This window comes from Balaenoptera physalus, assembly GCF_965194825.1.
Source record: "Balaenoptera physalus genome assembly, chromosome: 19".
Lineage (NCBI taxonomy): Eukaryota > Metazoa > Chordata > Mammalia > Artiodactyla > Balaenopteridae > Balaenoptera > Balaenoptera physalus.
This window is the reverse complement of record NC_138900.1, coordinates 11974323-11989017: the sequence shown is the minus strand read 5'-3', so window position 1 is coordinate 11989017 and position 14695 is coordinate 11974323. Positions and strand designations below refer to the sequence as shown.

Sequence of the window (14695 nt, the reverse complement as noted above, 5' to 3'; positions counted from 1 at the left end):
TTTATGGGGTTTACATCAGTTACGGACACTGTCTGTATGGGATCTGGTTGTGGGGTTATACCAGCTGCATGCAGACTCAGTTCACTTCAGCAAATACATATTACCAGCCTACCCTTATGACAGACCCTGGTCTAGGCACTGGTGATAAAGCAATGAAGAATGTGAGGAATACGGATGAAGTCCCTGTCTTTGTGGAACTGACATTGAGTAGGACAAGTTCACCTTTTATGGAGGTTTCCCTGTTATGAGATTCACATCGGGATTCATACTCTTTAGGGGGTTGCACTGGCATCGACTGTCCAGGAGGATTTCTCTGTGTGTATGGAGCTACATGTTATTGGTATTACATTGGGCATAAGGGAGTTCACTGTCCAAAGATGAGCTTATCCATTCATTATTGATTACCATGCTCTTGGGGATGCTATAGGCAACAAAACAGACAAAAATCCGTGCCCTCTTAGAGCTGATATTATGGAGGAGGGATTCAAATGACAAGCAAATACATTATGGAAATATATATGTCAAATGATGCTAAGTGCTATGGAGAAAAATAGTGCATAGAAGGGACACAGGGATCTAGGAAGGGGGCTCCAATTTAAAATATAGTGGTCAGGGACTTCCATGGTGGTCCAGTGGTTGAGACTCCACGCTTCCACTGCAGGGGGCAGGGGTCTGATCCCTTGCCAGGGAACTGAGATTCCCACATGCCACGTGGTGTGCCAAAAAAAAAAAAAAATATATATATATATATATATATATGTATATGTATATATAGTGGTCAGACATAGTCATATTGGGAAGGTGGTTTGTTTATTTTATTTTTTAATTTTTGGCCACACACTGCGTGGCTTGCAGGATCACAGTTCCCCAACGTGCCCTCAGCAGTGAAAGCATGGAGTCCTAACCACTGGACCACCAGGGAATTCCTGGGAAGGTGATTTTTAAGTAAAAACCTGGAAGGGATGAGGGACAGAGCTATGTAGACCTCTGGGGGAAAAGTCTTCAAGACAGATGGAATAGCATGGGCAAAATCCCTGAGGGAGGAATATGCCTGGCATATTCAAGAAACAGCAAAGAGGCTGGAGCGTAGTTGGAAAAGAAATGAAGGGGAAAGGTGGGAAGTGAGGTCAGGAAGGAAGGGCCTTGCAGGCAAGGAGCTGTAAAAGCAAGGAGTTGGCTTTTACTCCCAGTGAGCAGAGGGGCTATTGGAGGGTTTGGGGCAGCAAAGGGATGTCATGTGGTTGACTGAAACCGTTCTGGCTGCTCGTAGAGCACAAACTATAGGGACCAGTGGCAGCAGGGAGACCAGTGAGGAGACCCTAGACCAGGATGGTGGTGGCAGGGGAGGGTGGCTGATTCTGAAACAGTTGAAGGAAGAGCTAGCTGATGGGAGTTCCCTTCAGATTGGATGTAGGATGAGAGAAAGGAATTAAGGATGATTCCAAGGTATTCAGCTTGAGCAACCAGCAAAATGGAGTTGCAGTTTCCTGAGATGGGGAAGACTGGAGGTGGGGGGACAGTTTGGGGGAGCTCCAGAAGACCATTATGACTTGGCAAACTCGAGAAATCCAAATGGAAACACTGATGAGGCAGTTCAACATGTGAGATTGGAGTTCAGGGTAGAGTCCTGAGATGGAGATAGAAATTTGGGTGTAATCAGCATAGAGATGGTATATGAAACCGTGGTCCTGGTGGAGATTGTCAAAGGAATGGGTGTAGATGGAGAAAAGAAGAGGACCTGGGACTGAGCTCTGGGGCCCTTCAGCATTTCAAGTCAGGGAGATGAGGAAGGGTGATACTATAAAGGGGTTACATTTTCTGTTTGGCAATGGTTACACTGTTTAGGTGGCTCTGCTCTCTAAACAGTGTGGGTGGGTCCTACTATTTCTAAGGGAATGACAATAGAGTAGTAGTGGTTCATTATTGCTTATATGGGTAATGGGTGGGTTGCAATTATGATTTTTATTGTCCACACAGTTTCCTTTCTAGGTGTGAAGTCTGTGAAGAGTTGTGACTTCTGTGGGGATAGGTAACGTCCATGCCTTTGCCTGACAACAATAGGATAAATGTTATCTGTGTCAGGACAGTAAACTGGAACAAGAACTACTAGGTCCATGGGAGTCGGGGTGTCCTCACTGTCCAGAGTTGTTTTCTCCATGGAGTGTTACACTATTCATCCCAGGCACATCCTAGGTCTGTGAGAGGCTGTGCTTTTTACCAGCCCCAGGGGCATTTGTGGAGGCTTTCCATAGTGAACTGAGGAAAGGGGGGGTGGTCCTTGCTCATTGGAGTTCACATGGCCTTGGTTGGATGGTATATCTTCAAGGAATGACCAGTGGTGATGGATAGTTCCATCACAAGCTCACAACGTCTAGGTGTTTCACATAGGAATGGTGGGGTTCACCATCCATGGGGGTGGTTTTCAGTGTTCACAAGACAACTGAAGTATCCGAGACAGTCCACACTTCTACAGTGGAGTCACACAGACCCCTGAGGGGTTATAATATCTGTGGACACGCCATTTTCACCAGGCACTCCCATTCTCTGTGGATGGCTGAGAGTCTCCCGTGAGGCATAGCCACCATCTATGATTGTGTTTCACAGAAACTGTGGGATTGAGTTATCCAGCTGGGTCAGGGTAGGATTATGCCATTAACAGGAAATTTCACTGTCAATGCTGTGTGTTTATTGCCAACAGTTGGAGTCTATAGGGTGAGGGGTGCTTACCTCATCCACAGGGTATATCGTTCACTCTGCTAATAATTATTACCAGTATTTATTGCGTACTTACCTCAAATCTCTGATTTCTCACAACAACCTAATCATGTAGGGCCTATTATTATCTCCATTTTACAGATGAGGAAGCTGAGGCTCAAAGAGATAAATTCACTTGCTCTATGTCGCGTACAGGAAATAGCAGAGTTTGGGTTGCCACCCCAGTCTCTGTCTTGCTGGTGGGAGTATGGAGGTCACTGAGGCTGTTATAGACCTATTATCTTTTAAACTTTGCATCATCTTTTTCTGAGGGGGGGGCAGTAAAAGAGGTAGTAAAATATAGTGGTTAAGGGTGGTGATTTTGAATTGGGTACGTTGGGTTTGAATCCTGGCTCCAACACTTCCTGAGCCTCATTTTCTTAATCTGTAAATGGGGCTAACAATAGAAATTCCCTTCTTTGGGGTTTTGTGAGGATTAAATGAGAAGATGTCCCGACAATGTTTGGCCCAGTGCCTGGCACATCATGAGCGTTAGCAATTGGGGAGGGAGCTGTTATAATAACAATGATGATGATTATCATGGCTGGACCACACTGCTCCCAGAGGGTTACAATATCCGTGGGGGAGCTGCACTGTCCGTAGGCAAGGTTACATAATTCCCCAGGAGGGTGATGCTTCCCAGGAGGCCTTGGTCTCCCTGAGGAAGAGGCCTGAGACTTCTGAGGCACTGGTGAGGTTCTGCTCTAACGCCGCTAGGAACCCAGCAACAGAGGCTGGGCTTGAAGCCCTAAGCACCCAGAGCCGGACCCTTCAGGCCTTCCCTCTCTGTGGCCTGTTCGTCTCTCCCTATCTTCTTGATTTCACTCTCTCTGAGCATCTCCCCCCACCCTCCCCACTTCGTTTCCTTTGGTACCTCAGAGTCTTTTCTGAGACTCTGTTTCCAGGATCAGCCTGTGAATATAGCTTCTATTTGCCCTCGACTGTTGGCCATCTGATCATTGCTGATTTCCTGTTTCCCAAAGCCTCAGGCTCCATCCATTCCTCCCAGCTGCAGAGAACAGACTTAACACTGCCCTACGCGCTGGCCTTCATCCTTAAGCCCTGCCTTCCTCTCTCCTGGCGACCCCCCAGTGCCCCTTTGGGAGCACATTTGTTCCGACTTTGCTCACCCCCTCGCATCCTGACCCCATCCCCGGAACCCCCTGCCCTGGAGGTGGAGGTGGGGGTACCTCCGGCGCCAGCCGTGTCCCCAGGACAGCTGCAGTCTGGGGATGGGGGGGCGGGCTCCCGTGTGCATTCTCTCTGGTCACTTCCTCCCCAGTTGGGACTGGGGCTATCTGGAAGGCCAAGACCCCATCCCTGGAGGAACGGAGGGCACAGCCGCCTCCCTATTTCCGATGCTGGGAAATACCTCCCACCCATTCCACCCCACCCCTGGACAGCTGCCCCCATTCAGGCTCAGGGTTGTTGGTGGGGGGACATGGTGAGCCCAGCCTGGGAAATGCTGTGGTCTGGATCATCCTCCAAGGTCCTGACCCGGCCCCCCTGCAGAGAAAATTCTGCCTCCTCCCAAAAGGTCCATACTCCTCCTCACAAAAGTTTCTGACACTCATCAGAAGGTACCCCCCAACCCCTCTTACAGGCTTCCAAAGAAAATCTGGACCCCGCAGTGGGCAGGAGAGGAGGAGGGGCGGCAGGTCGCGAGTCCTGAGGACTTAAGTTATCTTCAGACTTGGAGCCTCAGAGAAGGGTCATGACCTCCCGGACCCCATCCCACCCCAACCCCCTCCTTCCCTCCTCCCCCGTCGCGCGGCCCCTTTAAGCCTAGAGCCGGCCGGTCCTCAGTGGCTGCGCGCCGACGAGTGTGTGTGTGTGTGTGTGTGTGAGTGAGTGCGCGGGGAGGGGGCGGGCGCAGTGTCTCCATGGCGACGCGGCGGTGACGTCGCCGGCCGGGGGGCGTGGGCGTCCCGGCCCCGGAGTGCGATATTAACCCGGGAGGCGGCGGCGGGGAGGGGAGAGGCTCTGAGAGGCGAGGCCGGGTGAATCGGCGAGGGCGGCCCGACGGGCTCGGGACGGGACGGGGCAGCGCGGGCGCCGGGAGCTGCGGCCCGGAGTCGGGGCGCCTCGCCCCGGGCCCCCCAGCATGAAGACCCCGGCGGACACAGGTGGGGGCGGGGGCAGCACGTGTGGGGGAGACTTGTTGCCCCGGGAAACCAGGCGGAGAAACTTTGGGGGGGCTGAAGGGTTCTGGGGGAGCCCGAGTGATCCCCAGTTCCGGGGGACCCCCAATCACTCCAGACCTGTTGCTTCTTGCGGCGCGAGCGGGGGTGTGCACCGGACCCCCAATTCCTGCCTCTGGGCGCAGTGGTATGGGTGCTGCGAGTCCTGGTTCTCTCCTTGCCTGGACCCCGAAAGCTGGGCTCTCCCTTACTCCCGGGATCACGGGGGTGGCTGGGTTCCTCCCCTCCGCTCTGTCACGTTGCACTCTGGGGGCCGGGACGTGTGCGGGGTGTGTGTGTGCGGGGGGGGCTGTCCACAGGGCCCGCTATCCCAGGTTCCGCGCTGCGCGGTCCGGCCCGTGACCTTCACCGCGATGCGTGCCCCGCACCGGCTTAGAGGGGGATACAGGATGGCCTCTAGGAGGAGGGCGTGAGTGGGGAGCCCGGGGCTCGGGGACCGGGCTGCACCGCCCCTCCCCCGCCCGTCTCCGCCGGCTCCTCGCTCCCCCGCCCGCGCCGAGTCGCAAAGTTCCAAAGCGCAGCCCGAACGTTCGAAAAAGGAACTTTTTGTTTCCGACCTTAGAACGCGCGGCTTTAAGGTCGCTCGGGAGAGACCTGGGAACCCTCCTCTCTCGCCTCCGGGGACCCGGGGTTGGGGAGGGTGGGGAAGGTGGGGGTGGACGCGGAGGCTCCCCCCCCCCGCTCCCCTCCCTCATCCAGCTCTTCTCTTTCAACCGGCCGTCTCTTCCCTCCTCCCCCCTCTTCCCCGCCAACTTGCTCCTCCTTAAGGGGCCAAGGTTCCCCTCCCCCGCCCCGGTCGGCGGGCGGGGGGCAGCAGGATTAACCCCCCCCTCGGACTTTCCCCCTTCCCCTCCCCCGCCGCCCCCGGGCTCTCGCTGGCTGGACTTTGCGCCCGAGCGCGCTGGGGGAGGGGTCCCAGCCGCCCCCTGCCCGTCTACCCCGTCGGAATCCGGCCCGGGGCGGGGACGGGGGAGGGGGAAGGGGGCCGGGCGCCGCTGTTCAAACTTGTTTCCTTCCCCCGGCGGCGGCCGCGGCTAGGGCTCCTGTGTGAGGGTGTGTGCCCCGACCGGCCCACCCACCCCGCCCCCCCGTCGCTCGGCGGGTGGGGGCGGCTCTTAAAGGGCTCCGAGCCGGGCTCCGGCGCCTGGGGATTGGGGCCTAGGAGGGGGCTGGGCGTGGGGCAGGGGTTCGGAGTGCAGTAGGGTCAGTCACGTGCGTCCCACATACTCTGGCTCCCAAAGGCTCCAGGGCCGCTGGGCCTTGGGGGCATCAGGAGCCTCCCCTCGCCGGAGGAGGGGGCCGAGGCACCCAGACAACCCCGCCTCGTCTTCCCTCCCTGCTACGGGCCTTCGCCTGGTGGGACCGGCTGGGCCGCTCCCCCAACCCAGTCTTGGGGCCGCGCCGTGTGGGTTCTCTGGCTGGGGGAAGGGGCGGGGGCCTGTACTGGTCTCCCAGTCGGTCCATGGGTCCATCTGCCTCCTGGCTGGCCGCTGCGCGCCCCTCCATCCGATCCTCCATCCCGGCCCCTCTCTCCTCTGCCGCGGCTGTTTCCCACTTCCTGTTTTCTTCCCGGCTCTGGCGCCACCGAAGGCTGCCTGGACTGGGGGAGGTGGCGGGGCCCCCCAGGAGGCCGGCGTGTTCTTCCTCTACCACTACCCCTCCCTTCCGACCCCCAGAGTCCTTTTAAAAAAAGTTTGGGCAGTTATGTGAATTTGAGGGGCGCCCAATAATTCTGCAAACCCCCCCTCCCAGGTTTCCACAGTCTGTCTGAGAGATTCCCTACCCCGCCTCCGTGGGACCCAGGTGTGCCTTCTGGGACCCCGCCATCCCAGTCCTTCCTGTCTGCTGCCTCTTCTCCACCCTGTCTGGCAATGTCCTCAGCTCTTCTCTCAGTGTCAGCTGCTCTGTCTCTGCCTCGCTGTACCCCCATGCTCCAGAGGTCCTGCACCCCCAAGCTTTCTTGGTGCGGGCCGGGTGGTTCCCTGTTTTAAGCACGTGGACCCATACACAACACACACACACACATGCTCCCCTTGCCCGTGCCTGGCTCCTGGCTCCAAAGCCTGGGGAACAGAGCCCCATTGAGACACCCTGACGTCACCCCTCATCTTCCTTCTCCCCCCAAAGCTGGGAACAGGCCCTCATGTATGCCATGTCCGATGAGGAAAGCTGGCTTTGGGGTGGGCCTGGGAATAGGGAGGGCCCTTGCCACGAGTGGGAGCCAGGGTTCTGGCCTGGGAGGTGGTTTGTTCAGGGAGGGGGCTTAACTAGGGGGCCTGGGTCAGCCCCCGGAATGCAGCTTGAGGCCTTTCCAGAGCCCCCCACCTCCCTTCCCTTTGTGTTGCATGTAGTCTCTCTCACTCCTTCTCTTCTGCAAAGTTTATTTTTAGCCTCCTGCTCCCCCGCTCCCAGGACTGTCGCTGCACACACGTTGCCTGGTTACCGGGACAAGGAGGCTGGGGCGGGTGGGCTGGGAAGGGTGGCTTTAATTTTGGGGGGAGGGTGGAAATCAGTACACACCCCAGCTCTAGACTGATGTCTCAGGGGCTTCGGCCCCCACCCCGAGTCGGAGAGCCAGATTGGGGTTTAGGTGGGGGGGAGCGCGAAGCTTGGTGCCCTGAAGGGAGACAGGAGTTTGGAGGAGGTTGGAGGGTACATGGAGCGGGCGGACTCTTGGGTTCCCAGGGACCTCTGGGCCCTCAACAAGACCCTGGGACCTGGGTTCTCTGGCAGGGTGAGCGTAAAGGGGTGAACGCCTGGATTCCCAAGAGAGGGATGGGGCTGTGGATGCTGGGGTCCATGGAAGGTGTTGTCAGGGGCTGTCACTTCTGAATGGAGCAGGGGCTGCTGGTACAGTACCCTGGGTCTGTGACCAGCTGGAGGTCATATGGTCATATCCCTGGAGCCCTGAGGGTCTGGTTTGAGGCTGGAATTTCTGAATGAGGCAGGGACCAGGTGGGGAATGCCGGCCATCCCAGTCTCCCCAAGGCCAGGGGTCAGGGAGCTGGGTCCCAGTAGAGGTTAGAGTCGCCTCTGATTTAGAGGGAGTGGCCCCTGTGGGAATAGGAACTGCTGATCCCCTGGGTCCCCATGGGGAAGGATCCCCTGTTGGATTCCAGACTTGGGTGGAGTCTTTGGGGGAGGTTCCATGTTGCCCCAGGCCTGGTTGGTACCTGCTTGAGCTGGGGTGTGAGCAGGGCCAGGGGAGGGAGGCTGACCCTTGCAGCCTGATTGGGACTTGGGACCCCGCCCATCCTTAGCTGTCCACCTTGGCCTTCTCCCTCTAGTGGCACCAGGACTTCTGTCTTGCCTCCCCCCTTCTCTTCCTCCCTTTCCCTCCTCCCGCCCCTCCATTACCGGCTGCCTAGTGCTGAATTATTGATGACCCCTGATTACCCGGGGGTTTGGGAAATGACAACAACCACAGCCCCCCCAACCCTCCCCCCCAGGCTGCCCACCACCTCTAGGGACCAGCCAGCCCACCACCAACCTCTACCCAAGGTTAATGCTGGGGGCGGGTAGGTAGGTGGGCAGGGAAGAAGCTGAGGATGAGAAGGCAGGAGGGGGAGCAGGCTACAGTGAGCGGTGCCTGTTCAGTCTTGAGGCCCTCCAGCCAGGTTGGGTCCGTGCGCCCGGGTCTGGGTAGGGCAGTGCAGCACAGAGGGTCCAGGGCTTGATGGGGGGGCGGGGGGGGCGCTCTCTCAGACAGTCTGGGTTTCACTCTCCAGGGAAGACAGAAGCCTCTGTGTGTGCAAGCGCTGACCTCATCGTCAACCAGCCACCCCACCCCTCCTGGTCCTTTTAAGAAAAAAAAAATCCTCCTCTCGGGGCCTAGGGTGGGAGTAAGGGCTCCGGTAGGTCTCGGGAGGGAGACAGTGTACGTTCCTAGGAGGGGAACAGAGAAGGTCGGGGGGGGCAGGGGGGGCGGCGTGGTAGTGACTGACCCTGAACGGGAGTGCGGGTGGGCTGGGGGGGGCTAGCCCCAACCCGTCTGGCCACGTGTGCCCCTTCCTGCCCCTCCCCCACTGGCAGCCTTGCCCGCCGGCCTGGCTTGGTGCCTGGCCCCCTGGCACTGGCCCCGGGACCCGCCGCCGACGGTTTCCTGTTTCTCCCGGTGTCGCTGGAGCAGGCTCCAGCTTCCCCTCCCCCCAGCTCCTGTCTAGCCCCCCTCACACACAGACAGACACACACTGTCTCCCTCTAACCAGGTCCTGGCTTGGCAGGGGTAGACGGATTTCCCCACGTTAAGGGCGGGGTAGGGGGTGGACCCTGGGATGGGCCCCAGGGCCCCAGACTTGGCGCCCTGACCCGGGGCCGCACCCCTGCCTCCTGTCCCCAGGGTTTGCCTTCCCGGATTGGGCCTACAAGCCGGAGTCATCCCCCGGCTCGAGGCAGATCCAGCTGTGGCACTTTATCCTGGAGCTGCTGCGGAAGGAGGAGTACCAGGGTGTCATCGCCTGGCAGGGGGACTACGGGGAATTCGTCATCAAGGACCCCGACGAGGTGGCTCGGCTCTGGGGTGTCCGCAAGTGCAAGCCCCAGATGAATTATGACAAGCTGAGCCGGGCCCTGCGGTGAGGAGGGCAGATGCCCCTGGGCAGATGTGGACAGCCCCCCACTGGTTGGGAGCCCCTGGCCCATGGGAATAGGCTTTGGGTTTGCCTTCCGGGTCCATATCGCAGCTGTGTGACCTTGGGCAAGTCCCAGCCCCTCTCTGAGACCATTTGTCACACCGAGGTGTCCTGAGGAGAGAATACAGCCAGGGATGTGGCCTCTAGTCTGGCCCCAGAACTGAGGGGAGAGCTGGTCTCCACCCTCTGGACCTTGATTTCTCTCGGGTGGCCCATGTTTCTCGGTCGCCCTTTGCGAGCAGCTCTCACACGTGTCAAGGTACGGGGTCTGGACTTGGGTCCCATGTGACTGACCGTCCGATGGTGTTTCTACATCCACAGCTATTATTACAACAAACGTATTCTGCATAAGACTAAGGGGAAACGGTTCACCTACAAGTTCAACTTCAACAAACTGGTGCTGGTTAATTACCCTTTCATCGATGTGGGGTTGGCTGGTGAGTACAAGGGCTGGTAAGCATGGCCTCAGAGGGAGGACAGGGTCTGTCTGAATGTCCAGGCGAGGCTGGGGGCCTTGACATTGTGTCTCCCCTCTCCCGCCAGGGGGTGCGGTGCCCCAGAGCGCCCCGCCAGTGCCGACAGGCGGCAGCCACTTCCGCTTCCCTCCCTCGACGCCCTCCGAGGTGCTGTCTCCCACCGAGGACCCCCGCTCACCACCGGCCTGCTCTTCGTCCTCATCCTCCCTCTTCTCGGCTGTGGTGGCCCGACGCCTGGGCCGAGGCTCTGTCAGTGACTGTAGCGATGGCACGTCAGAGCTGGAAGAGCCACTGGGAGAGGACCCCCGGGCCCGACCGCCTGGCCCCCCGGAGCTGGGTGCCTTCCGCGGGCCCCCACTGGCCCGCCTGCCCCATGACCCTGGTGTCTTCCGTGTCTACCCCCGGCCCCGGGGTGGCCCTGAGCCCCTCAGCCCTTTCCCTGTGTCGCCTCTAGCCGGGCCTGGCTCCCTGCTGCCCCCTCAGCTCTCACCGGCTCTGCCCATGACACCCACCCACCTGGCCTACACTCCCTCACCCACGCTGAGCCCTATGTACCCCAGTGGTGGCGGGGGCCCCAGCGGCTCGGGGGGAGGCTCCCACTTCTCCTTCAGCCCTGAGGACATGAAACGGTACCTGCAGGCCCACACCCAAAGCGTCTACAACTACCACCTCAGCCCCCGCGCCTTCCTGCACTACCCTGGGCTGGTGGTGCCGCAGCCCCAGCGCGCTGACAAGTGCCCGCTGCCGCCCATGGCACCTGAGACCCCGCCAGTCCCCTCCTCAGCCTCGTCCTCCTCTTCTTCCTCCTCCTCTCCATTCAAGTTTAAGCTCCAGCCGCCCCCACTGGGACGCCGGCAGCGGGCGGCTGGGGAGAAGGCTCTGGCGGGCGCTGACAAGGGCAGTGGCGGTGCCCTCGGTGGCGGTGGCAGCGCAGGCGGGCTGGCCGAGGGGGCCGGGGCGCTGGCCCCCCCCGCCCCCCCCCCGCCCCCTCCCCAGATCAAGGTGGAGCCTATCTCAGAAGGCGAGTCAGAGGAGGTGGAGGTGACTGACATCAGTGACGAGGATGAGGAAGACGGGGAAGTGTTCAAGACGCCTCGTGCCCCCCCTGCACCCCCAAAGCCCGACCCCGGCGAGGCACCCGGGGCAGCCCAATGCATGCCCCTCAAGTTGCGCTTTAAACGGCGCTGGAGTGAAGACTGTCGCCTGGAGGGGGGTGGGGGCCCCACTGGGGGCCTCGAGGATGAGGGAGAGGACAAGAAGGTGCGTGGGGAGGGGCCTGGGGAGGCCGGGGGGCCCCTCACCCCAAGGCGGGTGAGTTCTGACCTCCAGCACGCTACCGCCCAGCTCTCTCTGGAGCATCGAGATTCCTGAGGGCTGTGGGCAGGGGACCCCCGTTCCCTCCACCACCCCCCCCCCCGCCTCTTTTGCTGCCTTAACCCCCCCCCCATTCCCTGGAGGTGAGGGCAGCTTTCTCGTCTCTTCCCTGCCTCCTCCCTTTCCCCTCCCTCATGTTTTGTATGAAACTTTTAATTTCTTTTTTTTTTTTAATGGTGAGGGTGGGTGGGTGCCCAGGGCTGGGGGCTGTCCCCTGTCTCTATGGGTTTCTAAGCTCTGGGCAGAGTGGTAGGGGGGAGGGGGGAGTTAAGGGGGCCACCTCCATTCTGGGGAATTTATATTTGAACTGAGGCTCTGGCCTCAAAGCCCAGGAACTTTTTTATTACAATCGCTTAGGAAGTAAAGCCTTGTCTCCCTCCCTGTTCTCTGCCTCCTGTACCTCTCTCCCTTTCCACCCCCGGCCATCCTCAGCCCCGATCCTGCCTTCCCTGCCCCTCCAGGGGCCATGAGTGCCTGGGTTTCTCATACCCCCCCACAGGGTTGCAGCAGAGGAGGGAGGAACGTTTTATGATGAACCTGAACCAAAAATTCTGTTGGGGGGAGGTTGGGGGTGGAGGAGGGTGAGGGGTGCCGCCCATAGGCCACAAATCTCTACAAGTGCCTGCTATCCCTCTCCTACTTCCCACCCCAGCGCCAGTACAACCCCTTCACCCCCAGCTGCTCCTAGGACTAGCCCGTAGGCAGGCAGGTGGGAAGGGGGTGCCCTGAAACCAAACTGGAAGCCCCCTCTGCCTCCCAGCTGGGGCCCCTGGGCTGGGGGTCTGTGGTCAAGCCTTATTCTGTATTGGGGACGGAGGGTTGGGGGGAGGGAAGTTGGGGGCTGCTGGAGAATGTATTCAAAACAATAAAACTTTGGACCTTTGGATGCAGTGATCTGTCCTGGGTGCTGGGTGCAGCCACTGCAGGGCAACAGCCTTTGCTTGGTTCTTAAGGACAGGGACCTAGACTGGACCCCCAAATGGACCTATGGCCAGAGGGCCTAACCCCATCTGAACGGGGCAAATCCAGGCCTGGGAAATGAACTCCTGACCTTGGGTGGCACTTAACCCCTGGGCCTGATGATGAACATCTCAGGCATGCTCTGGCCCTCTGACTGCTCCCCTCTTCCATGGGGGATCTGCTCCTCCTTGGGAGCCCCTTAGGCTCTTCAACACCACGCCATGGCCCTTGCTCTCCTGCCTACAACGTCTTTCCTCTCTGAATTCCTAGCCATGCCTCCATGGAGCTCCTTTTGTGCACCTCTGGTGTTCTCCCACACGTCACTCTCCTTAGATGCGCTTATGAGCTAATCTGGGAGTCCTTTGGCAACAGGCTTGCTGGCTGTTGAAATGTAGACCTTGCAAGGTACCTTAGTGATCTTCTCATCAAACCATGGAAACACTCTCCATCAGCAAGTTAAGAAGGGACTGGCTTCATCATAGTTGCTATTATTGATTGACCTACTGTATGCCAGGTACCTAGTTGGGAGGTGCAGCGCTTTATCTCCAACATCCAGCAAGGTAGGGGCAAGCGGCTCACTTAAATCACTTGCCCAAGACCTTAAGCCCAGCTAGGACTTTAAGTGAAGTCTGTCTCTGAAGCCCATGTTCTTTCAACAACTGAGTTCTCCTCCTAAAGCCAGGACATTGGACCTAGACCAGGATCTCAAGATCATAGGATCTAAGAGGTGAGCTCATAAGGCTAGAAGCCCAAGTTGGAGAGCTTGAATCAGAGATGAAAGAATCAGGAGGAGGAATCCAAGCTGGAGGTGCCCTTAGAGACAGCGCAACCCGTTCAGTGCAGGTGAGGTGCTGGAGGCCCAGAGAGGGGAAGGAGTTCCCCAAGGCCACACAGCTGCTAAGAGATAGAGTGAGAATTGAGGGCTCAGGGCCTGTTGGACTGGCTTCCCCGTGAAACATCACCCTGTGTAACTCTGAGGGGGAAGGAGCTGGAAACTCCTACCCACTCTCATTTCATCCTCATTTCATGCCAGCCCAGGGTGGGTGGTCCCAAATGATGCCCGCTGGCAGCGAAGAGAGGATCCAGGGCTGGGGTACTGGCAGGAAACTGAGGCTCTCGTGGCAGCCTATGGGCAACTGCTCCCTCTCCTGGGTGATGTAAGTCACTCCCTTAGGGTGGGGGCCACTGGGCTATTTCTGGAAGTTGGGATGAGGCCTGTCTCCTGGCAACATAGATGCAGCTGAGTTGGTGGTGGTGGTGGTGTGATGGAGAAAGAGGGCTGTCATCATTGGAGGCAGGAGGGAAGACCCTGACTAGTAGTCTCAGCACCTGATTCTAGCGCCCTCAAAGCACCTCTAAACCGGGTCTATCGTGGACTCAAAAGCACTCAGCTCCAGAACTGCTCTCCAGGTTATTCCACAGCCCAAGCAGACTTCCTGCCCCAAATTCTGGCTGAGTGGGATGTCACAGGTGGCATCTGGTCTTGAAAATTCCAGAGGCTCCTCTAATCTTTAATGACCCACCTAAATCTATTCACAGTTTCTGCAAGACCATACCCTTGCTCCCTTCCACATCCTCCGGGATCTCTGATAACCAAGTATAAAGCCCTTTATAGATCTCAAGACATTTCACCAATTAATTCATCCCATGAGAGACCCTCTTCTTACCGATAATCTCCAGTACTCCCACAGTCCCCCAAAGGTCCTTCCTTATGCTTCTCAACCATCCCTCAGAGATCCCCTCAGTCACCAGTAGTTTCTCACAGTTTCCCACAGACCTTTTACAGACACCCCAAGTCCTCTCTGACTTCACTGGTCTCCAGGAAGACCAGTTCACCTCTTCAAAGACTCCCCTGAGCACCTCCAGACACCCATAGGCCCCTCATAGCCACTTACAACCCGCTCTAGCACCCCTCAACAAACGTTCTCAGCTCGTACAGACACTCAGGTAAGATTCCCTCAGACTGACACCCTCAGACTCCGACGGACCCCAATCCCCTCTGGCGGTTGCCCACGCGCGGCCCACTGCGCATGTCCCACGGGTTCTGGCCATTAAGTAACCGCCGCTATTCCGCCCTGCTCTTCTGCCCTTGCAGACCTTCTTGGTCCAGTTTAGGATTCCCTAGGCTTTGGGGCTTGACTCGAAGTTTTGCTTGTGGACTCCGAGCCGCCGCCAGAGGGCAGCAGACACTGTTTGACTGAGAAACTACTACAATTCCCAGAAGTACCCGCTCTGGGCTGTGCGTGATGCAGCCTCCTTCATTGAGAAGAGAGCGGAAGTGTGACTGCGCTTTGCCTTC

General features: G+C 58.3%; 1 protein-coding gene across 1 annotated transcript; it reads left to right on the top strand.

Annotated features, from left to right (window-relative positions):
- The first annotated feature begins 4707 nt into the window (after positions 1-4707).
- ERF (ETS2 repressor factor) lies at positions 4708-12320 on the top strand. The gene is made up of 4 exons (XM_082438757.1): positions 4708-4880; positions 9295-9529; positions 9908-10023; positions 10130-12320. The coding sequence occupies exons 1-4, from the start codon at positions 4859-4861 to the stop codon at positions 11431-11433; spliced, it is 1677 nt and encodes a 558-aa protein (XP_082294883.1). The 5' UTR covers positions 4708-4858; the 3' UTR covers positions 11434-12320.
- Positions 12321-14695: the final 2375 nt, after the last annotated feature.

Coding starts and splice junctions, on each gene's coding strand:
- ERF (XM_082438757.1), top strand. CDS start 4,859: ATGAAGACCCCGGCGGACACAG. Junction 4,881..9,294: donor GAAGACCCCGGCGGACACAG/GTGGGGGCGGGG, acceptor TCCTGTCCCCAG/GGTTTGCCTTCCCGGATTGG. Junction 10,024..10,129: donor CATCGATGTGGGGTTGGCTG/GTGAGTACAAGG, acceptor CTCTCCCGCCAG/GGGGTGCGGTGCCCCAGAGC.